General features: G+C 38.8%; 1 protein-coding gene across 1 annotated transcript in view; it reads right to left on the bottom strand.

Moving 5' to 3' along the window:
• Positions 1 to 25184, bottom strand: part of LOC100497820 — a 60194-nt gene that overhangs the window by 1689 nt on the left and 33321 nt on the right. Inside the window, exons 14-22 of the mRNA XM_002944306.5 lie at positions 21996 to 22115; positions 19236 to 19330; positions 18119 to 18224; positions 16223 to 16345; positions 15542 to 15643; positions 8774 to 8895; positions 4205 to 4346; positions 3935 to 4014; positions 3066 to 3207 (exon numbers count right to left, since the gene is read on the bottom strand). Coding sequence (XP_002944352.2) covers positions 3066 to 3207; positions 3935 to 4014; positions 4205 to 4346; positions 8774 to 8895; positions 15542 to 15643; positions 16223 to 16345; positions 18119 to 18224; positions 19236 to 19330; positions 21996 to 22115 — 1032 coding nt within the window. The remainder of the gene's footprint in view (positions 1 to 3065; positions 3208 to 3934; positions 4015 to 4204; positions 4347 to 8773; positions 8896 to 15541; positions 15644 to 16222; positions 16346 to 18118; positions 18225 to 19235; positions 19331 to 21995; positions 22116 to 25184) is intronic.

The following is a 25184-nucleotide window of genomic DNA, read 5'->3' as shown; positions in this document are numbered from 1 at the left end:
GAACATTTTTATGGGTATTTCATGTTTGAGTTAACTTTTCCAGATGTCAGGGAAAAACCCTAGTAAAAAAGGTCCACCTTTCTATTCTGACTTTGATTTCCAATTCCATTTTATTTATCTCTAAATAATAATGCACTACAAGACTTATGATTTACCTTTTCTTCAGTGTTTGCACAGGGCCAGGTCATGAGTAATGTTACTACGGCAGTCACCTTAGGCCCTGAGTTTTAAGGGTGGTAGGGTTTTTATGTGTTTTTATTAAACACTTTACAAAAAAGAATTAACAGGGAGGAAGGCAAAAGTGACAGATGCTTACAATTTAGATCTGAATAGTAAAGTAATGCTGTCATGCAATAAAGCAAGAAAGTAGAAGACATCAAGCAATTAAATCATCCAGCCAGACATTCAGGCTGGATGACTGACTGGCAATTACTACTGCTAATAAATGTTAAAAGGGAACTAAACCCAAAAAATAAATATGGATAAAAATGCCATATTTTACATACTGAACTTACTGCACCAGTCTAAAGTTTCAGCATCTCAATAGCAGCAATGATCCAGGCCTTCATACTTGTCACAGGACACTTTGGCAGCTACTTAGAAGCTAAGATTAGTCGCAAATTATCAAGCAGAAAATGAGGCTGGCCTGTTATATAAACTGATGTTACAGGGCTGATTGTTAAATTCTGATGCTAATTGCACTGGTTTCTGAGCTGCCATGTAGTAATTATCTGTGTTAATTGCTAATCAGTCTTATATTGTGACATTTATATTCTATATATACAGTATATTGTGACATTTATATTCTATATATACAGTATATTGTGACATTTATATTCTATATATACAGTATATTGTGACATTTAAATTCTATATATACAGTATATTGTGCCATCTATATTCTATATATACAGTATAGTGTGACATTTATATTCTATATATACAGTATAGTGTGACATTTATATTCTATATATACAGTATAGTGTGACATTTATATTCTATATATACAGTATAGTGTGACATTTATATTTTATATATACAGTATATTGTGACATTTATATTCTATATATATACAGTATAGTGTGACATTTATATTCTATATATACAGTGTAGTGTAACATGTATTCTTTATATACAGTATAGTGTGACATGTATATTCTATATATGCAGTATAGTGTGACATTTGTATTCTATATATACAGTATATTGTACCATTTATATTCTATATATACAGTATAGTGTGACATTTATACTCTATATATACAGTATAGTGTGACATTTATATTCTATATATACAGTATAGTGTGACATTTGTATTCTATATATACAGTATATTGTACCATTTATATTCTATATATACAGTATAGTGTGACATTTATATTCTATATATACAGTATAGTGTGCCATTTATATTCTATATATATAGTATAGTGTGACATTTATATTCTATATATACAGTATAGTGTGACATTTATATTCTATATATACAGTATAGTGTGCCATTTATATTCTATATATACAGTATATAGTGACATTTATATTCTATATATACAGTATATTGTGCCATTTATATTCTATATATACAGTATATTGTGACATTTATATTCTATATATACAGTATAGTGTGACATTTATATTCTGTATATACAATATAGTGTGCCATTTATATTCTATATATACAGTATAGTGAGACATTTATATTCTATATATACAGTATAGTGTGACATTTATATTCTATATATACAGTATAGTGAGACATTTATATTCTATATATACAGTATAGTGTGACATTTATATTCTATATATACAGTATAGTGTGACATTTATATTCTATATATACAGTATAGTGTGACATTTATATTCTATATATACAGTATAGTGAGACATTTATATTCTATATATACAGTATATAGTGAGTGGGCCCCTAAGCTCAGGTAAGTGACAGCAGCACAGAGTATGGGCAGGGAATCAGCAGAAAAGAAGATGGGGGGCTACTGGGGCATCTTTGGGGGCACAGATCTTCCCTGCAAAAGGGCTGTGGGTGCCTTGGGCTGGTACAGAAGCTCAAAGCATAATGTACAACATTTTTGCTCTACTTCTTAAGTTTGGCTTTAGTTCTCCTTTAAGCTTCCTTGAAAGATCAAAGTTTCTGGGTGTATACATTATACTCCCACAAAAACGAACCTGATACCTGGTCTTGTAATTATATGAATTAGGTAGCCTAATTATAATTGGTTTTATGCTTGATACATTGGTTTTTGCTTGATATGTTTTTGTTTCTGTTCACTAAATGGGTGATCCATGGCTTGGCATCCATGTATTGTGTACCAACAAACGAAATGGTGGAGTGGAGCGCAATGTTGCTTAATTTATATAACTCAGTCTGCAGCCCTGTGCCTTTATATGGTCACAGAACCCCTCAGTGACACCTAATATCCTTATAATTTACAGCAGGGGGTGCATTATCCCTTATAATACAAGTGATACTCAGAGTTCCCTGTATAACTCAGCCTGTAGCCTTGCACCTTTATATGGTCACAGAACCCCTCAGTGACTTCTTATATCGTTATCATTTACAGTAGGGGGTACATTATCCCTTATAATACATGAGTGATACTCAGGGTTCCCTGTATAACTCAGCCTGCAGCCTTGTGCCTTTATATAGTCACAGAACCCCTCAGTGACTTCTAATATCCTTATCATTTACAGTAGGGGGTACATTATCCCTTATAATACATGAGTGATACTCAGGGTTTCCTGTATAACTCAGCCTGCAGCCTTGTGCCTTTATATAGTCACAGAACCCCTCAGTGACTTCTAATATCCTTATCATTTACAGTAGGGGAAACATTATCCCTTATAATATGAGTGATACTCAAAATTCCCTGTATAACTCAACCTGCAGCCTTGCGCCTTTATAGGGTCACAGAAACCATAATATGCTTATAATTAACACAAAATAGAACCGTAGAAGTAGTTCAGCAGAAACAGTTTGTATGGTTGTTATGCCCAAGGCTCTCCTGCCCTACCCTAGGATAGATTGTAACTAAAAGAAGAAATCATACCATATGAATTAAATCATCAAGCATGTCTTTGAGCTGGCGATGGTCTCTGATTTTGGAAATCAGTTTAATTTGTTGCACCAGCAGCTGCCACATCTTAGATGTTCCTCTAGGTGTCATAAGTTTCCCCTGTAGACTTTTAAATCTAGAAAAATAGTAAAACAAGTTACAGAGAGGGCTGTTTAAATTGCCTAGACTATTGGCACATACAACAAGAGTCCCTGGGGAGCTTTTATGAAAGATTCAAAAATGGAGGGCAGATAAAATGCAGTAGCTGACAGGTTTTCCTACTTCTGCACTCATAGCACCATCAGCATACTAGGGTATTCGCTCATTTTAGTATAACCAGTGCACATAAATAGGATTCTTTGCTTATATTAGCTTAAAGTGATTTCTTGATTAATAGCTACATACAAAAAAGAAGAATATAAGGTCTCATGATACACACATTGTTGTATGGATTGGAATAATTATAAAATTATTGCCAAATAAAAAGGAAGTTGGCAAGATTGAGCAAGAGTGAACTAGGGACTGCTGATTGTGAATGTGTATGATGAACTCAATGTACCAATCAAACACATAACTTTTACCAGGTGTGGGCAACTGTACATTATATTTTACTTAGTTTTAAACACTCATGTTTTGGCATTTATGTTCCTTTAGCAAACCGCTAATGAACCTGTAACACACTGCCTGCTGAAAAACATAGAGGCTTGGAACTGTTTTTGCACTTTGCATTCTGCCCTGTGGTTTGTAAATGATCCCCTTTTGTGTCAAAAAAGTTTGTATCAAAAAGTGCAAAACAATAGAAATTTGCTACAAAACATTTAACTCAACAAAAGTGAGTGGTATTTTTTTCATTTCCCCCTTACCTCTCCTTATGCAGAACTTTTAGCTTGTGTAAAAAGGGATCTTTTATATTCATTATACATTTTTCAATATTTTCTTCAGTCTAGATAGGAAAAATGCAAGAAACCTGAATTAGAAATGGTGTTTTATATAGTATTTGAGCTAAATGCACTTGTGCTTGATCTTTCCTTGGAGGCTGAATGTTTGCTGGGTGCTAACAAGCTGCAAAGTCATTTTCTGAACAGTATTGATGTATACTTTTTATTTACAGGTATATAATGTATGTTACTTACGCTTTGTTTTGCAATTTCTAAAGGCCTGTTGTGGCTGAAATTTGGTACTAGAATATATGTTTTAAAACTTTGATTTTGACTCTCTTCAAAACATTTTTTCATTGCTTTCTCATTGAATGGGCGTCTTTTCTTCCCTAAATACCTTTAAAAAAAAAAAAGGAATTTAATCATTACAGCATAAGAATGAACGCTCCAAGGGGTTAATTTAACCTTTTAGCTCTTAATAATGTATGCTGGGTTTACTTGGAAGGGTTGAACTTGATGGTCTTTTTTCAACCCTAACTATGTAACTATATGTAACTTTGTAATATCGTGTATTCGGGTAATTTCTCAAAAACAAACATTTGTCACTATTTATCAAGTGTAAAAACCATGAAAAGCTCTAATACAAAACATTGGCATCTAATAGCTGGCGAAGTCAGTGGGAGCTGTCCTTTTCCAATTGTAAAATCTTTATTTGAGGTTTTAGGGGTTTGCGGGAATTGTTTAGAACTTGTAATCACATGAAAATTCTTAGAAAACATTTATTTCAAGGTTTACGTATTCTTATTTGTACAGGTATAGGACCCGTTATCCAGAATGCTCGGGATCAAGGGTATTCCGGATAAAGGGTCTTTCCGTAATTTGGATCTCCATACCTTAAGTCTACTAAAAAATTAATAAAACATTAATTAAACCAAATAGGATTGTTTTGCCCCCAATAAGGATTAATTATATCTTAGTTGGGATCAAGTACAGGTACTGTTTTATTATTACAGAGAAAAGGGAATCATTTAACCATTAAATAAACCCAATAGGGCTGTTCTGCCCCCAATAAGGGGTAATTATATCTTAGTTGGGATCAAGTACAGGTACTGTTTTATTATTACAGAGAAAAGGGAATCATTTAACCATTAAATAAACCCAATAGGACTGTTCTGCCCCAATAAGGGGTAATTATATCTTAGTTGGGATCAAGTACAGGTACTGTTTTATTATTACAGAGAAAAGGGAATCATTTAACCATTAAATAAACCCAATAGGGCTGTTCTGCCCCCAATAACGGGTAATTATATCTTAATTGGGATCAAGTACAGGTACTGTTTTATTTCTACATAAAAAAAGGAAATCAGTTTTAAAATTCTGAATTATTTGCTTATAATGGAGTCTATGGGAGATGCGCTTTCCGTAATTCTGAGCTTTCTGGATAACGGGTTTCCGGATAAGGGGTCCGATACCTGTACTAGTTACGCGTTTTTATTTAGATTTTTTTTTAAATGAGTAGACATTTATGCTTTTTTAAAGGAGAACTAAACCCTAAAAATTAATATGGCTAGACATGCCATTTTTTAAAGGTTCAACTTCTCTATAGTAGTAATAATCCAGTCCTTTAAAGTTGTCACAGGGGGAGACCATACTGGACACTTCTGTTAGTACTGTCTGCGACACTCACGTGCTTAGTGCGCTCTGAGGAGCTGTTGAGAAGCTGAGCTTAGGGGTCGTCGGAAACTATCAAGCAAAGAAAATTATGTTTGTCTGTCATACAACCTGATTTTAACAGGCCGATGATTAAAGTCTGATGCAAATTGCACTGGTTTCAGAGCTGCCATGCAGTAATCATCTGTGTTAATTACTAATCAGCCTTATATTGTGCCATTTATATTCTATATATACAGTATATTGTGCCATTTATATTCTATATATACAGTATAGTGTGCCATTTATATTCTATATATACAGTATATTGTGCCATTTATATTCTATATATACAGTATATTGTGACATTTATATTCTATATATACAGTATAGTGTGACATTTATATTCTATATATACAGTATAGTGTGCCATTTATATTCTATATATACAGTATAGTGTGACATTTATATTCTATATATACAGTATAGTGTGCCATTTATATTCTATATATACAGTATAGTGTGACATTTATATTCTATATATACAGTATATTGTGCCATTTATATTCTATATATACAGTATAGTGTGGCATTTATATTCTATATATACAGTATATAGTGTGACATGTATATTCTATATATGCAGTATAGTGTGACATGTATATTCTATATATACAGTATAGTGTGCCATTTATATTCTATATATACAGTATAGTGTGACATTTATATTCTATATATACAGTATAGTGTGACATTTATATTCTATATATACACTATATAGTGACATTTATATTCTATATATACAGTATAGTGAGACATTGATATTCTATATATGCAGTATAGTGTGACATTGATATTCTATATATACAGTATAGTGTGACATTTATATTCTATATATACCAGGGGTAGGGAACCTATGGCTCGGGAGCCAGATGTGGCTCTTTTGATGGCTGCATCTGGCTCACTACCAAATCTTTAATAAAAAAAATAATGGGGGCGTGGCCTGCGCATGGCGGATAGAAGACGTGTTCTAAGCCTTAGAACAAGCCTTCTACCCGCCGAGCACAGGCTAAGCCCTCCTCCACATTGCATCCGCATCCAGCATCCTTGGGACCCACCCTACCTTGCCCCGCAGCATACGCGGCCAAACATATTGTATGGCTCTCACGGAATTACATTTTAAAATATGTGGTGTTTATGGCTCTCTCAGCCAAAAAGGTTCCCGACCCCTGATATATACAGTATAGTGTGCCATTTATATTCTATATATACAGTATAGTGTGACATTTATATTCTGTATATACAGTATATTGTGACATTTATATTCTTTATATACAGTATAGTGTGACATTTATATTCTATATATACAGTATAGTGTGACATTTATATTCTGTATATACAGTATAGTGTGACATTTATATTCTGTATATACAATATAGTGTGCCATTTATATTCTATATATACAGTATAGTGTGACATTTATATTCCATAGATAAAGTATAGTGTGACATTTATATTCTATAGATACAGTATAGTGTGACGTTGATATTCTATATATACAGTATAGTGTGCCCTTTATATTCTATAGATACAGTATAGTGTGACATTTATATTCTATAGATACAGTATAGTGACATTTATATTCTATAGATACAGTATAGTGAGACATTTATATTCTGTATATACAGTATAGTGTGACATTTATATTCTATAGATACAGTATAGTGAGACATTTATATTCTATAGATACAGTATAGTGACATTTATATTCTATAGATACAGTATAGTGTGACATTTATATTCTATATATACAGTATAGTGTGACATTTGTATTCTATATATACAGTATAGTGTGACATTTATCTTCTATATATACAGTATAGTGTGACATTTATATTCTATATATACAGTATAGTGAGACATTTATATTCTATATATACAGTATAGTGAGACATTTATATTCTATAGATACAGTATAGTGAGACATTTATATTCTATATATACAGTATAGTGAGTGGGCCCCTAAGCTCAGGTAAGTGACAGCAGCACAGAGTATGGGCAGGGAATCAGCAGAAAAGAAGATGGGGGGCTACTGGGGTATCTCTGGGGGCACAGACCTTCCCTGTTAAAGGGCTGGGGTTGCCTTGGGTTGGTACAATTTACAACATTTCTAGCCTACGTTTTTAGTTAAGCTTTAGTTCTCCTTTAATAAGTGAGTTTAGACATGGTAGAAAAAAAATAAAAATTACACAAATACAAACTTTAATAAATATGCTCCCTCAATATCAAAATAACATTTTGCATTTCTCACATTTTTTTTCTGACAGGCTGGGAATAGTGATATGTATCCCGTTTCACTTCACCATAAAATTTGCAAAACGGCAAGAAAATTTGCTAAACGGTGAAAAATTAGCGAAAAGCATTTGTTGCATGATTTTTTTTTGTCGCCCACGTCTATTTTTTTTTGTCACCCGAGGTTTTTTGACATGCCTGCGCCCTTTTTTATGCGACCACGCCCTTTTCTGACACAACTGTGCCTTTTTTGACGCGACCATAAAATATTTTTGCGCGCTAAATTTTTATGGAAGTTTCACGAAACAATTTGCCAATGCCGAAATGCGAAAATTTGCTGTAAATCCATGCCTGGCGAAAAAATTTGCTCATCACTAGCTGGGAAGGGACAGTCAGGTTGGCAAAACAGTCAGGTTAGGAACTACGACTAGCAATTACTTACAAGCAGCCCTATCATTGAAAAACCATCAGCATGACCTATAGGCAACCATTTATGTATATTCATATTTTGAAAAGTAATTTCTTTGTGTCAGTATCACTTTAATTTTGGAGAAACGGGACCTGTGACCACCATGGCCTCACTGACATTATTTTCTATTTCTGGGCGATTTCCTCAAACATGAAACTACCAAAAAACAATTGTGAATGTAAAGGAATAGAGAATTCTTGGGTAAGTGGAGTAATAGAAATATTTTCATTCAAACAGAGGGCGATATTCCAATTGGTGGAAATGAATCTCAGCAAGTTTGAGAGACATTTTGAGACCGCTTCTGAGAGAGGAGAAAATTGATAAGTGGCAAACATATGTGGCACTAAAAGTGATGTCAAATAAATATGCTTTTTTTATTTATCAGCACTTTATTAATTTATAGTAACACTTACCATGCCAGTGCATCATCCAGTTGCTGTTCAATGGTATTTTTGACAAATTGCAAAGTGAATTGATCCTGGTTGTCCAATAGCAGCTTGTTTAGGTCTTCTATACACTGATGCAGGATTTTTCTCTAAAAGCCAAATAACAACAGAGCAATTATAGTTACAAATGCTAAAGAGAAGGAACAGGTAGTGTTTGATTTTGGGTCTGTCACAAACCTAAGTTGTTAACATTCATGTATGACTCACCTAGAACTAAAAGTTTTCTTATAGATCGTGTATAAGGATTTGTTAAAGGGGCTGTTCAACTAAGGTAAAAACTAAGTAAACTTTACCAGAAAGGTCTATATAAATACAGCCATAAGCACTCATAAAAATGCTGCACTGAGTCCTCTATTGCAGTGCCGTCCAACTTCTGCGGTGCCGAGGGCCGGAATTTCTCTCGCATACATGGTGGAGGGCCGCTAATGGAAGCCAGTTTGGCCACTCCCCCATTTTAAACCACACCCACTTCAAACCACACCCATTTAATGGTTGCTGCAGGGATATCAACCATCATTAATATGTTAAAGAATTATATTATGTCATATTAAGACACACCCTTAAATCCATATGCCTCCTACTCCCCTGTGGATAGCACAGCAACCCCCAGCATATCATTACACACCTTAGGGACCATTTAATGGCTATTTCCAACTGCTAACAAACTCCCAGAACAAACCCCTGCCAGATTCACCTCCCACAGGCAGCATAGGGTAGGCAGAGAATGGCACACACAGGCAGCATAGGACAGGCAGAGAATGGCACACACAGGCAGCACTCTGCCTGTCCTATGCTGCCTGTATGTGCCATACTCTGCCTGTCCTATGCTGCCTGTGTGTGCCATACTCTGCCTGCCCTACCCTGTCTGTGTGTGCTATACTCTGCCTGTCCTATGCTGCCTATGTGTGGCATACTCTGCCTGCCCTACCCTGTCTGTGTGTGCCATACTCTGCCTGTCCTATGCTGCCTGTGTGTGGCATACTCTGCCTGCCCTACCCTGTCTGTGTGTGCCATACTCTGCCTGTCCTATGCTGCCTGTGGGTGCCATACCCTCCCTGCCCTATGTGCCGTACTCTGCCTACCCTATGCTGCCTATACACAGGCAGCATAGTCCAGGCAGTACATACAATGTCTGAGGTGTGAAGAGGTGAACAATGTGGGTGATTACAGCCTGAGTCTGAGGTGTGAACACTGCAGGGGTTGAACAATGCAGAAACTAAAAGGTGTGAAAAACACAGGGGATTACATGTTTAAACAATACAGGGGGATTACAGTCTGAATCTGAGGTGAGAACCATGCAGGGGGCCAGTTAATCTCAGTACTGATACCATTTAAATCTTACACAAAGGTAAGCCATCAAAGCAGCCAGACAGGTGGGGGGCCACACAGAGGGGGTTTGAGGACCGCATGCGGCCCGCGGGCCGCCAGTTGGACAGCCCTGCTCTATTGAAAGAAACGGGAATTCTTGTCTCCTTTTTTGTAAACATGTTCATAGGGTCTCTGACTTCCTCTCTAAGAAAAATCCTTAATTCCTGGGGTCAAAATCTGCACAGCTCTCTCCCCTCTCCTGTTCCCCCCTCCCATAAGAATTCATAAAAAATGTGTGATCTGAGCTACAATGGCTAGAGCAGGAAGCTACTTATAATGGCTACTGCTATCTTAAACAAACAGAGAAAGCTTCTAGGGCTGTTTACTCAGGTATGGTAATGATTTCTGCAGAATAAATATATAATATATATAGTTCTAGGTGGCACTAATGTGGCAAATCTATTGGCAGTAAAATGTCAAAATGACTTTCCTTCTCCTTTAAGTTAACTTTTAGTATGTCACAGAATGTCCCATTTGGTCATTATTTATCTTTTATAGATTTTTTTTATTATTTACCTTGCTCGTCTACATGTTTCTAATTCTCAAATGGGGGCCGCTGACCCCAACAGCCAAAAAACTATTGCTCTGTGAATTTATAGGGGCACATTTACTAATCCACAAATCCGAATGGGAAAAATTCGGATTGGAAACAAACATTTTGCATCTTTTTTGTATTTTTTGCGATTTTTTTCGCCGCCGTTACGACTTTTTCGTAGCCATTACAACTTGCACGAATTGTCGAGACTTTTTCGTAGCCGTTACGATTTGCTCGTATATTGTCGCGACTTTTTCATATTGAGCGCTCGTAAATGGCGGGCAAACCTTTCAGACTTTGCATGAGTTTGGAAGCCTCCCATAGACTCAATAAGATACTGAAGCTTGAATGAGTCCGAAACTTTTGCACTCGGCGCAACGGCTACGAAAAAGTCGTGACAATTCTCGCAAGTCTTAATGCTACGAAAAAGTCGCGACAATTTACGAAAAAGTCGTAACGGCTACGAAAAATTCGCGACAATTTACGGAAAAATCGCAAAATACCGATCATTATGAAAAAAACGCATTTGGACGCTTTTCGGACGTTCATGGATTAGTAAATGTGCCCCAAAATGTTGTTATTGTTGCGTTTTATTCCTTATCTATTCAGGCCTCTCCTATTCATATTTCAGCTTCTCATTTAAACCACTGCCTGATTGTTAAGGTAAACAAGGTAGCTGCTGAAATTGAAATGGAGAGCTGCTGAACAAAAAGCTAAATAACGGACAAATCATAAAAAATGCTAAATAACTGATAAACCACAGGGGATGAGAGGGGGTACTGTTGAGGAGGCCCCCTGAAAATCATCTTCGGAAGAGGGCCCTGGGCTTGTTGAGAAGGATATGTAAATTACTGAAGTTATGCATTAGGTTACGTTACAACTTGCGCAATTTACGTAATTTTAGTAAAAGTTGCCTATAAACTTAAGAAACTGACGTAACTTGCCTAGAAACTTAGGTAGCTTGTGTACAAGCAAAGGACAATACAGAAAACGGGCAGAAGGGGCAAAACTCCAATCACCACCAATGAATTAAACAACTGAAGGTACTTCCCACTGCCCCGAATGAACTGTCTGATTTACTTGCGCATTAATTATTCATTTTAACTCTTTATACAAACTGATTATTATAGAGAAACATTAGCTGTCAATATTGGGAGCTATTTACTGAATTACCGTATATACTCCAGTATAAGCCAATCCGAATATAAGCTGAGCTACCTAATTTTACCTAAGAAAACTGTAAAAACTTATTGACTCGAGTATAAGCCCAGGGTGGGAAATGCAGCAGCTACTGCTAAGTTTCAAAAATCAAATAATTAATAAAGGACACTCAGCGTGACCCCATGTGAACTCTTCATTAATATAAAATGTTGCCCTTGAATACAAAAAAAAAATATATAAAATGTTGGCAGCTGCAGATTAGGGAAAGGTGGATGGAGCCTAAAGGCCAGGTATCCCCCAATTTATAGATCCTCCCAGACGAGCGCGCCACACACAGAGCTCCAGATAGAGACGTTCGCGTGTGCATGAGCGCGCACACGCGAACGTCTCTATCTGGAGCTCTGTGTTCACGGGGGGAAGGTTGTGCGTGCCGAATGCCAGCGCAGCCTATATTCACTTGAGTATAAGCCGAGCTTTTTTTAAGCACATTTTTCGTGCTGAAAAACTCGGCTTATACTCGAGTATATACGGTATGTCAGTGTCTCCTTCATGAACTTTCCAGCAGGGGTTATTGGGCCCCACAGCAACATCATTGGGCCCCACATCAACATCATTGGGCCCCTACCCTTACACAATTTACGTAACTTGTGCAAAAACTTACACTACTTTCAAGAAACTTACATAACTTACATGTAAAATGCACTGACCCCCCCATTTAAAATACTGACTTATTAGCACATTAACTATTTTTACTAAATTTATGAACTACTAATGACTACTAGTTATTGGGCCCCACAGCAAGATCATTGGGGCCCCTTAACTTATTCAGTCTATGTAACTAATGCGTAAATATACGTAACTTCCATATCAGGCTATGACAGTGCAGAGTGGGGCAGGTAGGTGTGAAGGGGCAAACTCCACTGACCCCCAATATAATAAATGACTTATTAGCACATTAATCAATAGAACTCTTTATTTGAACTGCTTATTTTAGAGTAACATCAGTTGTTTATATTGCACACACAAGGGGTGTGGCCAAAATTTGGGTACTGCGTACTTTTGTTTATGGGGGGGCCCATATAAATAACCTGTGTGGGGTTTCAGATTTTATGATGGTGGCCCTGTCTGATCCTGATGCACTAGGCCAGGGGTCGGGAACCTTTTTGGCTGAGAGAGCCATAAACACCACATATTTTAAAATGTAATTCCGTGAGAGCCATACAATATGTTTGGCCGCGGATGCTGCGGGGCAAGGTAGGGTGGGTCCCAAGGATGCTGGATGCGGATGCAATGTGGAGGAGGGCTTAGCCTGTGCTTGGCGGGTAGAAGGCTTGTTCTAAGGCTTAGAACACGTCTTCTATCCGCCATGCGCAGGCCACGCCCCCATTATTTTTTTTATTAAAGATTTGGTAGTGAGCCAGATGCAGCCATCAAAAGAGCCACATCTGGCTCCCGAGCCATAGGTTCCCTACCCCTGCACTAGGCAGTTGTGTTCATAATCCCGGTCCATGGCTAAACTCCCAGAAATAATTTCTCCACTCTTACGCATGATCAGCTGAGCGCATATGGAGGAAATCCTGTACTGAAGCCCACTTCCTCCCCAATAAATTTATTATGGCCTGTCTCAATGCTGCCCTATCCCAGGCTAAACAAGAGTACTATAGCACACTCATAAATAATAATAAATCCAACTCACAACCTTGTTTTCCATATTCAACTCACTTCTTCATCCCTCAACAAATGAATCTCTCACATCTGACCATACCCACCAGGACTTTGCTTAATTCTTTAAAAGCAAAATAGATTCTACACAGAAACAACTTTCTCACCCTTCAGATAACAGTAATCTCAACCTTCCTTAATCTCATCTTTCCCTATTTAGTTCTTTTGACTTTGTAATGCTGTGAAGTTTCTCAGCTTCTACTTACTCTCAGCCTATAACCTACACACTTGATTCTATGCCCACATCATTACTAAGCAGTGTGCCCCTGCCCTTACTCCAGCACTCACTCATATATTCAACTCATCTCTAGCTTCTGGTACTTTCCCCTCTTTATTCAAACAGGCCTGTGTCAAGCCCATTCTTAAAAAGGCTACGCTAGACCCAGCTTGTCTATCTATCACCCTGTCTCTCTCTCTTACCCCTAGCCTCTAAACTCCTGGAATAATCTGCTGGACCCTATGCAGTCTTGCTTTTGGCCTGCACACTCCACTGAGACAGCCTTATTAAGAGTTGCAAATAACCTCCAGACTGCCAAGGCAAAAGGACATTTCTCTATTCTTGTTACTCTGGACTTATTTTCTCTGTCACTTTTGATAATAAATCCCCTTCCCCAGTTCATCTTAATGTGGAGGTGCCTCAGGGCTCCTGGATATCTTCTCCTGGATAAACCAAAGAGCCCTTAAACTCAACACAACTAAACTAAAACAGAGCTCACGGTCCTCCCCCCAAACCTGGCCCTTCTCCTCCTCTAACAATAACTATTGATGGCATGACCATTAACCCTGTTAATTCAGCATGCTGCCTGAGGGTTATCTTTGAACAGTCCCTCTCCTTCTCTAACCATAGTAATGCCACTACCAAACCTGCACTTTTTCTTCACAATATTCCAAGATATGCCCCTTTCTTTTACAAGTAGCTGTTAAAACACTAATCCACGCCCTTATACTAACCTATTTAGATTACTGTATTCTCCTACTAACTGGTCTCTCAGACTCCCACCTCTCTTCTCTAGGATCCTCCTGCTCTCTCATAGTCGTGCACTTAGGGGTCAACCCCCAAACCTTGTGCACTTTTAGCCTCCAATTTGTGCCTGTGTGTTACCCACCCACTTAGATTGTAAGCTCTATGGGACAGAGACCTCCTTCCTACTGTCTCATACTACAGTAAAATCTGTGTAGTTATATTTATTATATATATACATAATACATGTCCTCCCTCTGTGCGCTTTTGCACATTGTAAGATTACACAGTGCTGTGTATCCTTGTAGTGCTTATAAATTATACATACATATATGATAAAAAACTTTGTCTCCTCAAAACATTAATTCATTAGGAAAAAGTTTTTTGAATCCCAAGGCATGTTCATACTATAAAGCAGGTTGGCTATGCAATTTATGCAAGTTACATCTTGCAGTTGGTCCAGCTTATTGCCCCTGTACTATTGGTTTGTTCGGGGGCTCACAGTCCTTCCCACAAAAAACTGATTTATGTTAAAATTAGCGTTCACGCTCACCCAGTTAAATAGTAGGTTCCGATGCTTATGCCCCAAACCTTTCGCTTATCACTTTTTTGTCTCTTCGTTCTAAGGAGTATATTCTCATATGTAAATTCAAAATGCAGAATGTTCACTCACTGCTTCCTTTTGGTGGCCCGGGTGCCATGCCCCAGACCCGCAGCATGGGGAGATTCAACTTCAATAGCCAGCACAAAACAGCATGCACTTGTCGGACTCCAGGACAGCAGATAAAAATTCAAAAAAGCTTTATTAAGGATAAAAAACTTATGTTTTGTGCTGGCTATTGAGGTCCAGCTTATTGCGACATACAGATTGTCAGTGGCAAGCGCAGGTTAAACATCTTTTTAATGCCTACAAAAGGGGGTTTAAAAAATGACTTAATTTAGGGTTCATGTTAGCATTAATTATTATTCATCGTATGACTATACATACCTTGTATTCTTCGAGTAAATCCTCAATTCTTAATTTAATTTTCTGGAAGATGTGTCCTTTTTTATCTTCTAAGCCATCAAAGAAAATATTATATAGTAGCACCTATACAACATAATATAGGAATAAATATTTGTTTTGTACAAGCTGTGTTGAATAACATTATCAGAAAAAAGTTACCTCTAATAAACTAACTTAGGTGCATCATTGTCCCGGTGTTAAACCATAGCAATGAAATATTTGCTTAAAGAAGATATGTATCAGGAGGAAACTAACATCTACAGTAATTATATGATCCCTGAAGCTAATGGCACATTTAGAGTTTCTTCCCTAACATATTTTAGCCAGCAGATAAGTGCCCAGTACCCACCCTTGTCACCTATCACACTGATGATAGTTAATTTTTGGCCTAAAAATAAGCACTTTTTGGCTAAAAAAACAGCGAGTGGTGATTGCTAAATGCTTAGTATCATAACATTCCAGCCAGCTGTATAGTGTGATCCACGTTAAGTAAAAACAATTTTGTAACAACATGTTTTGCAGTTGACCCAATTCTTGGTATTCGTGTTTTGCTCTTATTGTTGCTTAATGAGGAATAAAATGAGTGGTACATCATTCCGCGTTATGCACAGATTTGTGGCTGAAGAAGTTTCTATGGCTAAATTTAGCATTAATTAATGTCACCTTGTACACAGGATTTTTCCCATTAAAGTAAGGACTGAAAACCCCAAATGACTGAATTCTGTCCTTATGGCTTCTCCAGTTTATCTTTGCCTGTTCGATATTTTCTTTTAAGACTGCATCCACCTGCAACACAAAATATAGTAAGTATGCATAAAACTTAGATGAGATGTGATATTTTGCTGGGTGGGGACAGGTTTTTACCATACAGTAGGGACATGTTTCATGAAGTATAATGTGTACTTAGCATATCAACTGAATGGTACTTGATCACTTGGAAGGGTTGAACTTGATGGACTTTTTTAAACCCTATGTAACTATTTAACTATATCCAAGGTGTTTGTTGCTCTAACACTATTAATTAAAGGTTTCCTTTTCATTTTTTCAACACCTCCCCAAAGGTCTTTGGGCTATAACATTAACACTACTCCCTTTCTCCCACATATCTTTAGTTTACTGCTATAGTTTAAAAAATATTTTTATGGCACCACAGGTTTAGAGATGTAGCGAACTGTTCGCTGGAGAACTAATTCGCACGAAAATCGGGTGTTCGCAAGTTCGCAAGTTCGCGAACTTTTAGCGAAGTTCGCAATTTTGGGTTTGCCTTAGCTGGAGCCAAATTTTGACCTCTCACCCCAGAGCCAGCAGATACATGGCAGCCAATCAGGCAGCTCTCCCTCCTGGACCACCCCCGGACCACTCCCTTCCATATATAAACCGAAGCCCAGCAGCCATTTTACATTCTGCCTGTGTGTGCTTGATGAGTTAGCATAGCGAGAGAGCTGTGCAGGGGTTTGAGGGACAGTTTAGGTAGCTTTGCTGACTAGTAATTTACTTTCTACTGCTCTGTATGTAGCTGCTGGGGACAGCTGTCCTGCTGATCTCATCTGCTGTAACCCAATAGTCCTTGTAAGGACTGCTTTTATTTTCTGATTACTGTTACTCTAGTCTTCTTTTCATTGTGTACTGCAGCTCCATCTGTGTGTGTTGGGGACCGGTGTGCTGCTCCTAGTAGTTCACCCCCAGCAGTTTTTTTTTTTTTTATTTAAGTTACTGTTCTTTAATGTGTCCAGTGCTGTTTGCTGTTACTCATAGTAGTGCACCAAACTCGTTACACATAGTAGTGACATTGCATTGCAATAAAATCACCTGAGCGATGTTTTTCCACCAGCAATAATATATTCCGTATCCACTACTGCGGCGTTTTGTCTTTGCGTGTGAACCGGCTGTAACCTTTACACGACTTGATTGGCATGTAGACGCCGGACGTTTTAAAGCAGTTTATTACACAAGTTTAGAAATGTAGTGTGATTTCTGCCCTTTACAGCACAAAACGCAACGCTGTGTCAACAATGTATTTTTCAGAGAAATTTTTGCCTTTGATCCCCCTCCTGCATGCCACTGTCCAGGTCGTGGCACCCTTTAAACAACTTTAAAATCAGTTTTCCGGCCAGAAATGGCTTTTCTAGGTTTTAAAGTTCGCCTTCCCATTGAAGTCTATGGGGTTCGCAAAGTTCGCAAAAGTTCGCACTTTTTGGCGGAAGTTCGCGAACGGGATCGCGAACTTTTTTTGTGAGGTTCGCTACATCTCTACACAGGTTATACTTAGCCCATTCACAGTGCTTAACAAAGACATAAAATGCTGTATTATGTGGTAATCATAATTTTCTCTGATATTAACATTGACCTGAAGCCTCATTTTTACTGGCTGAGCCAGTAAAATTCTGGTCACATGGCCACCTTTAGATCCCATGACGTGATTTTTCCCATGTCCCTGTGTACTCGATATAAGGCAGAACCTGCCATTGTACATGGTATCTCCCATTGTACAGACCACAGTTTATCATGTTTGGTAACAAAAAATGAAATTTTGCTACAGTTTTACATTTACATACTCACCTCAGTTTCTACAACCTCACAAAGCATCTCTTTTATGCTCTTATCAAAGCAAATCAACAGGTGGTCAATATTTTTATTAATTCCAGACTCCAAGATATTTTTAGATCTGAAACAAACAAACAAGACATTTTTTTTAAATATGCAGTACTACCTATCTATAAAGTCATTCAGTTAATTTATTAGCAAAAACCTAAGAGCTATTTCTCACAACTAGATTTCCAGTGTGGATTTCTTGCCCTTCCTCCTCTCTGTAATATCATCTCTTACCCTTACCTGGGTGCAGGGTCACCGACTCATTCCTTTAATTCAGCAGTATGATTTTATTGAAATATTTACAGATAAGTACCAGGCATAGTTCAGAATCATTAGTAATAATGAATAAGGATGCAGTTCTCTCCCACTTTTATATCCTACCCCAATGCTTTTCTGACTCTCTGCTTGAAGTCTTTCTCTCATTAATATACACTTTTACTCTCTCTTTGTGTCCCATACCAGTGTGCCCATATCTACAGTATACTTTATATCCTACTCTATTTCCTCTGTACATGTAAAATGATTCTTTATATGCACAAAATAATTCTGAACACAATTCACATCCTAGAAATTTGTTTTTCACATACAGGTATGGGACCCATTATCCAGAATGCTTGGGACCTGGGGTTTTCCTGATAAGGGGTCTTTCCTTAATTAAGATCTCCTACCTAAAGTCTGCTAAAAACATTATTGAAATAGTAATTAAACCCAATAGGATTGTTTAGGTGGGATCAAGTACAAGGTTCTGCTTTAATATTAGAGAAAAAGGAAATCATGTTTAAAAATGTGAATTATTTGATTAAAATGGAGTCTATGGGAGATGGCCTTTCCGTAATTTGTAACTTTCTGGATAATGGGTTTCCGGATAAGGGGTCCGATACCTGTACACAAAGACAATGGGGCATGCAGAGGGCTTTACGTCCCTGACAAATAGAGTTTCTGAATAATAATTATCTACTGTATATCATCATAATCACAATAGGTATAACGTAGAGTTACACTTTCTACCAGCAACAAAAATGTACATTAAAGCCCTGAGAATTCAGATTCCATATTAAGATAATGGTGTCTCCTTGGTACTTACTCCCTATTGTATAGCACGTGCAGTACTGATCTTGCTGCTTCTGTATTGTTTCCTGAATTGATCTCCTTATGTAAATGTGAGAGCTGTGATTTTACCTAAAAAAGATTAAAAAGATGTTTTATACCTGATAAACACATATCGCTACCAAGAGTAAAAACACAGTTCTCATTTTCAAAATGGAGTAAAGCTCAGTGTAACTCTGTCAGACCAATTCTAACTAAGCTCTTCTGTTTTGCTTTGTTTCACTCCCCAGTCACCATTTCACACCTCTTGTAGGGCCCCCATTGCAGGAACATTAACATATTAATGGGGATTAGCAGCCTATCGTCAGGGGACAAGGTTCTGTCTAACCCCAGAACAAACGATGCACCACAATGCTTAGCCCATTTACAGTGCTTAACAAAGACACAAAATGCTTTATGATGTGGTCATCATATTTTTTTTTTCTCTGTTATTAACATTGACCTGAGGCCTAATTTTTTTAAGCCATTAAGAAAGGGGAAGCAAAAGACCTATGTATTTTTTTGCATCTAAACAACACATACTGTCCATAAATATATCACATTTCTTACTGTAACAGGGAGAAATGTGGGAGAAAAATACACAGCTCAACTTCATTGGTTGATGTAAGTTAGTATGCACTGGCTCTGTGTGTGAGAGCAATGCCTCATACAAGTCAATTTAGTACCGTATATACTGGAGTATAAGCCGAGGTACCTAATTTTACCTAAGAAAACTGGAAACGTATTGACTCGAGTATAAGCCTAGGGTGGGAAATGCAGCCGCTACTGCTAAGTTTCAATAATGAAATTATTTCATAAAAGGACACTCAGCGTGACCCCCTGTGAATTCTACATAAATATATGTTGGCAGCGGCAGATTAATTCCTCTGTGCCCTTCCCTTTGCATGATGGATAATGTCCCTTGCTCTGGTAGATTGATCTTTCCAGCTTTGTGTCTGCTTGTCAGGTACATTAAAGCTGGTCACAGAGTGTAGTCCTGTGTGTTAGGTCCTGATTGGATCACAAGGGAAGCACATGCAGACCCATCAGATGAGGATATCATCTGTGGCCTTATGAGGCCTTCACCAACACTAATCTCTTTGTGGCTTGCCCACCTAATGTATGCTGGAAATTTGTTACTATTTATGCTGACTAGTGATAATGTGGAGATGCAAGCAAGTAAAAAATGCAAATGGTGACGGATAGATTTATCTGACGCTAAGCAAAGGTTGCTCACAGAAAGTATATACTCAGCTGATTACCTGTCCCACCGGCGCAGCCGTTGCGCGAGCACACACAAGGAATTTCTCTTTTTAACATGCAGCTTACTTTCACATTTTGCAGACATCATGCCCATGAGTGAATACTGAAGCCAGATGGAAGGCAGCGTATTACCCATTTTTACACCAGCAGAGAAAACACAGTAGTGGCCTAGCTCTTGTAAGTATAAATAATCAATTATTACTGTGCAGTGTATGTGGAAAACTTGCTCATATAATGACCACACACACACGAGCTAGCACGGTGCTTAGTTTTATAGTTCTTCTGTGGGCCCCAGGTACCCAGTCAAACACTGTAGCCCATGCCTTATCTACCAGATCCCACTGTAGCATTAAACCTTGTTGTTCAGTGAACAAAGAACAAGTATCACATTTGGGATGGTCCCATGAGGACCAAAACAAGTGGATGGAACAGTTGTTGAATAAAGAGATTTTATATGCAGAATTGAGAGTGCAAGTCGCGTAAGCAAGTCAAGTAGTAAGTGCAGTGGGTGAGTACCTGTCCCACCGGCCATCTGTCGCGCGAGCACGCACACACGTCAAAGCAAAAGCAAGTCAAGTAGTAAGTGCAGTGGTTGAGTAACTTTCCCACCGGGCATCCGTCGCACAAGCACGGGGGGGTGAGGTGGTGCGGGCGCGACGTGCGTGCTCGCGCGACGGATGCCGGTGGGAAAGGTACTCAACCACTGCACTTACTACTTGACTCGAGTATAAGCCGAAGATTCCTTTTAGCACATTTTGAGTGCTGGAAACTCGGCTTATACTCGAGTATATACAGTAATTACAATTGCACTCTTTCAACATGGGGTTATTGAACATATTACTAGAAAAGTAGGTTTTGAAAAAAAAGCAGAAAACAATTAGTTAAAAAACTATTACAAAGCGAAAAAGAATGCCAGTGGCAAATTGCCTTTAAAAATCAATGCCACCATCATATCTAAAGGTGCTTAGGCAAACCTCCTGTTTCACATCAAGTGACTCCCACTTATAACAAACTTATGGCTTAAATGACTCCTTCATCTTTAAATATTTTCTTCTTCTATCGCTCCCATTTTCGCTTGTTCTCTGTGTTTCCATCCCCTCTTTCTTTTTCTTTCTTTCTTCTTGTGTACATGCACTTTTTATTGTATATAAATCAGATTTTGTGCGTGGACATTTGAAGGGGCCCATTTACTAACTAACAAGGTTTTTTTTCTCGTATTAGATTTTTAGTGCTAAAAGTCTTTTTAGTGACTTTTTTAGATTTACTATGCATCTAAATGGCTAAAAATTCAAGTCAGTGGCAGAGGTCCCTTCCATTTCCCTGACGATCCTACTAAGTTGAGGTTTCGCACCAAAAATTTGTAGCAACTTTTCCTATCCAATTTTTTTTAGTAAATGTTACACATTCGAGGAAATGAGTCTAGTCGAGTTGAAAAATTTTTTAAAAATTAGAAATTGTTGAATTTTAGTAAATATGCCTCCAAGAGTCTGTTTACCTCTTCAGTGGTTACATTTTGCCTTGCTGACACAAATTCATCAGTTATAGTTAGGAGATTGCTAATTCCAGTGTACTTCAAAAAGGTTTCATACATTTGAAATATCGTGTATTCTTCTCCCTGTTAGAAAAAGACAATTAAAACAATATACATTATTTCTGTCAGTAAAATGATTGCAGAACATTTTATTTAGGGGCCCAATCATTAAAGCAGGAATTTCAGATTATTAAAAGTACGATTGGAAAAAATTCAGAGTAACCACGATAATTTCTGATGTTCGAAAATGTTACCCAAATTTTTTCTTGGACGTACGAAAATATTGTGGTTACAATCCGAAGTTACTAAATTTCATATCCGAACGATCGTAAACGGCGGGAAAACCTTTCTGGCTTTGAAATTTCAATGCCTAATTTTGGAAGTTTTCCATAGGGCTCAATGGCACTCTGCAGCTCCAACCCGGCCCAAGGAAAGTCTCCCATAGGGCTCAATGGCACCCTGCAGCTCCAACCTGGCCCAAGGAAAGTCTCCCATAGGGCTCAAGGGCACTCTGCAGCTCCAACCCGGCCCAAGGAAAGCCTCCCATAGGGCTCAATGGCACTCTGCAGCTCCAACCTGGCCCAAGGAAAGCCTCCCATAGGGCTCAATGGCACTCTGCAGCTCCAACCTGGCCCAAGGAAAGCCTCCCATAGGGCTCAATGGCACCCTGCAGCTCCAACCTGGCCCAAGGAAAGTCTCCCATAGGGCTCAATGGCACTCTGCAGCTCCAACCCGGCCCAAGGAAAGTCTCCCATAGGGCTCAATGGCACCCTGCAGCTCAAACCCGGCCCAAGGAAAGTCTCCCATAGGGCTCAATGGCACTCTGCAGCTCCAACCTGGCCCAAGGAAAGTCTCCCATAGGGCTCAATGGCACTTTGCAGCTCCAACCTGGCCCAAGGAAAGTCTCCCATAGGGCTCAATGGCACTCTGCAGCTCCAACCCGGCCCAGTCTCCCATAGGGCTCAATGGCACTCTGCAGCTCCAACCCGGCCCAAGGAAAGTCTCCCATAGGGCTCAATGGCACTCTGCAGCTCCAACCTGGCCCAAGGAAAGTCTCCCATAGGGCTCAATGGCACTCTGCAGCTCCAACCCGGCCCAAGGAAAGTCTCCCATAGGGCTCAATGGCACACTGCAGCTCCAACCTGGCCCAAGGAAAGTCTCCCATAGGGCTCAATGGCACTCTGCAGCTCCAACCCGGCCCAAGGAAAGTCTCCCATAGGGCTCAATGGCACTCTGCAGCTCCAACCCGGCCCAAGGAAAGTCTCCCATAGGGCTCAATGGCACTCTGCAGCTCCAACCCGGCCCAAGGAAAGTCTCCCATAGGGCTCAATGGCACTCTGCAGCTCCAACCCAGCCCAAAGAAAGCCTCCCATAGGGCTCAATGGCACTCTGCAGCTCCAACCCGGCCCAAGGAAAGTCTCCCATAGGGCTCAATGGCACTCTGCAGCTCCAACCTGGCCCAAGGAAAGTCTCCCATAGGGCTCAATGGCACTTTGCAGCTCCAACCTGGCCCAAGGAAAGTCTCCCATAGGGCTCAATGGCACTCTGCAGCTCCAACCCGGCCCAGTCTCCCATAGGGCTCAATGGCACTCTGCAGCTCCAACCCGGCCCAAGGAAAGTCTCCCATAGGGCTCAATGGCACTCTGCAGCTCCAACCTGGCCCAAGGAAAGTCTCCCATAGGGCTCAATGGCACTCTGCAGCTCCAACCCGGCCCAAGGAAAGTCTCCCATAGGGCTCAATGGCACTCTGCAGCTCCAACCTGGCCCAAGGAAAGTCTCCCATAGGGCTCAATGGCACTCTGCAGCTCCAACCCGGCCCAAGGAAAGTCTCCCATAGGGCTCAATGGCACTCTGCAGCTCCAACCCGGCCCAAGGAAAGTCTCCCATAGGGCTCAATGGCACTCTGCAGCTCCAACCCGGCCCAAGGAAAGTCTCCCATAGGGCTCAATGGCACTCTGCAGCTCCAACCCAGCCCAAAGAAAGCCTCCCATAGGGCTCAATGGCACTCTGCAGCTCCAACCCGGCCCAAGGAAAGTCTCCCATAGGACTCAATGGCACTCTGCAGCTCCAACCTGGCCCAAGGAAAGTCACCCATAGGGCTCAATGGCACTCTGCAGCTCCAACCTGGCCAAAAGATAGTCACGATACCAAAGCTTGAACGAATAACAAAATTTTCACTGTCGTTGCGAAAAGTACGACTTTTTCGTAGAGTAACGAACGTATTCTGAAAAAGTCGTACTTTTTTAATTATATTATTGTTAACAGTACGAAAAGTTCTAAATTTTAAAAAAAGTACGAATTTTTCGCAATCATGGTCATTGTACCTTAATGAATGGGCCCGTTAGATTGTAATGTTCTATTTTAGTAAATAGGGCATAGTTAAATCAAGGGGTTGGCCAGTACTTAAATACTAGCTGAGTACAGGCTTCCCAGGTTCAAAAATACAAATACAGGGCAGGATACATAATAGAATATTACTGAGGTTTGTTTTTTTTTTTTTTTTTTTGCTTTACTGCATCAATAAATGTGCAGAATATGCCATTTTGTAATAGAATACAATATAAATACATGGAAATGTGTTCATTATTTTGAATTTAAATGTTAATTTCTTTTAATCAAATTAATCAAACTAAGTTGTCACTTTTACTTGCATGCTTACAATATAATTTGGGTTATACAAAACAGCCAAGAGTTGGAGCAGCTGGCTTTCTACAATCCCATATTGTTAGTGTTGAACCCCCAGACTACTTAAATCACATAGGTAATAGTATGGGGGCCCAAACTGTACCTAGAATGCATACTTTTTTTTTAACCACAAACAATATTTCATGATAAAAAGAATTATTAGTAAAAAAAAGAAATATATGTAAATGCATATGTATACTGCAGTAAAAACAAATTGGTTGTTATGGGGTATCAGATAGTAAAAGAGGACCAGTGACACTGCACATTTTTGTAGAGAGATCTAGCTAAGGTAAAACTACAGTAAGTTTGTTTGTTTTAAACTGAGACATAAATAATAAAATAAAAACATATATACTAATATATTTAAAAAGTATCCATTTAAGGCCAAAGTTCCTGGAACCTAAAAAACATTCCATAACCATTTGGTATGGTGGCTTTGTATTGAAGCTACTGTGCAGCTGGCAGTAT

Source organism: Xenopus tropicalis, chromosome 1 (assembly GCF_000004195.4).
Source record: "Xenopus tropicalis strain Nigerian chromosome 1, UCB_Xtro_10.0, whole genome shotgun sequence".
Taxonomy (NCBI): domain Eukaryota; kingdom Metazoa; phylum Chordata; class Amphibia; order Anura; family Pipidae; genus Xenopus; species Xenopus tropicalis.
The sequence above is the reverse complement of the archived record's forward strand: the minus strand, read 5'-3'. Positions and strand labels throughout refer to the sequence as shown.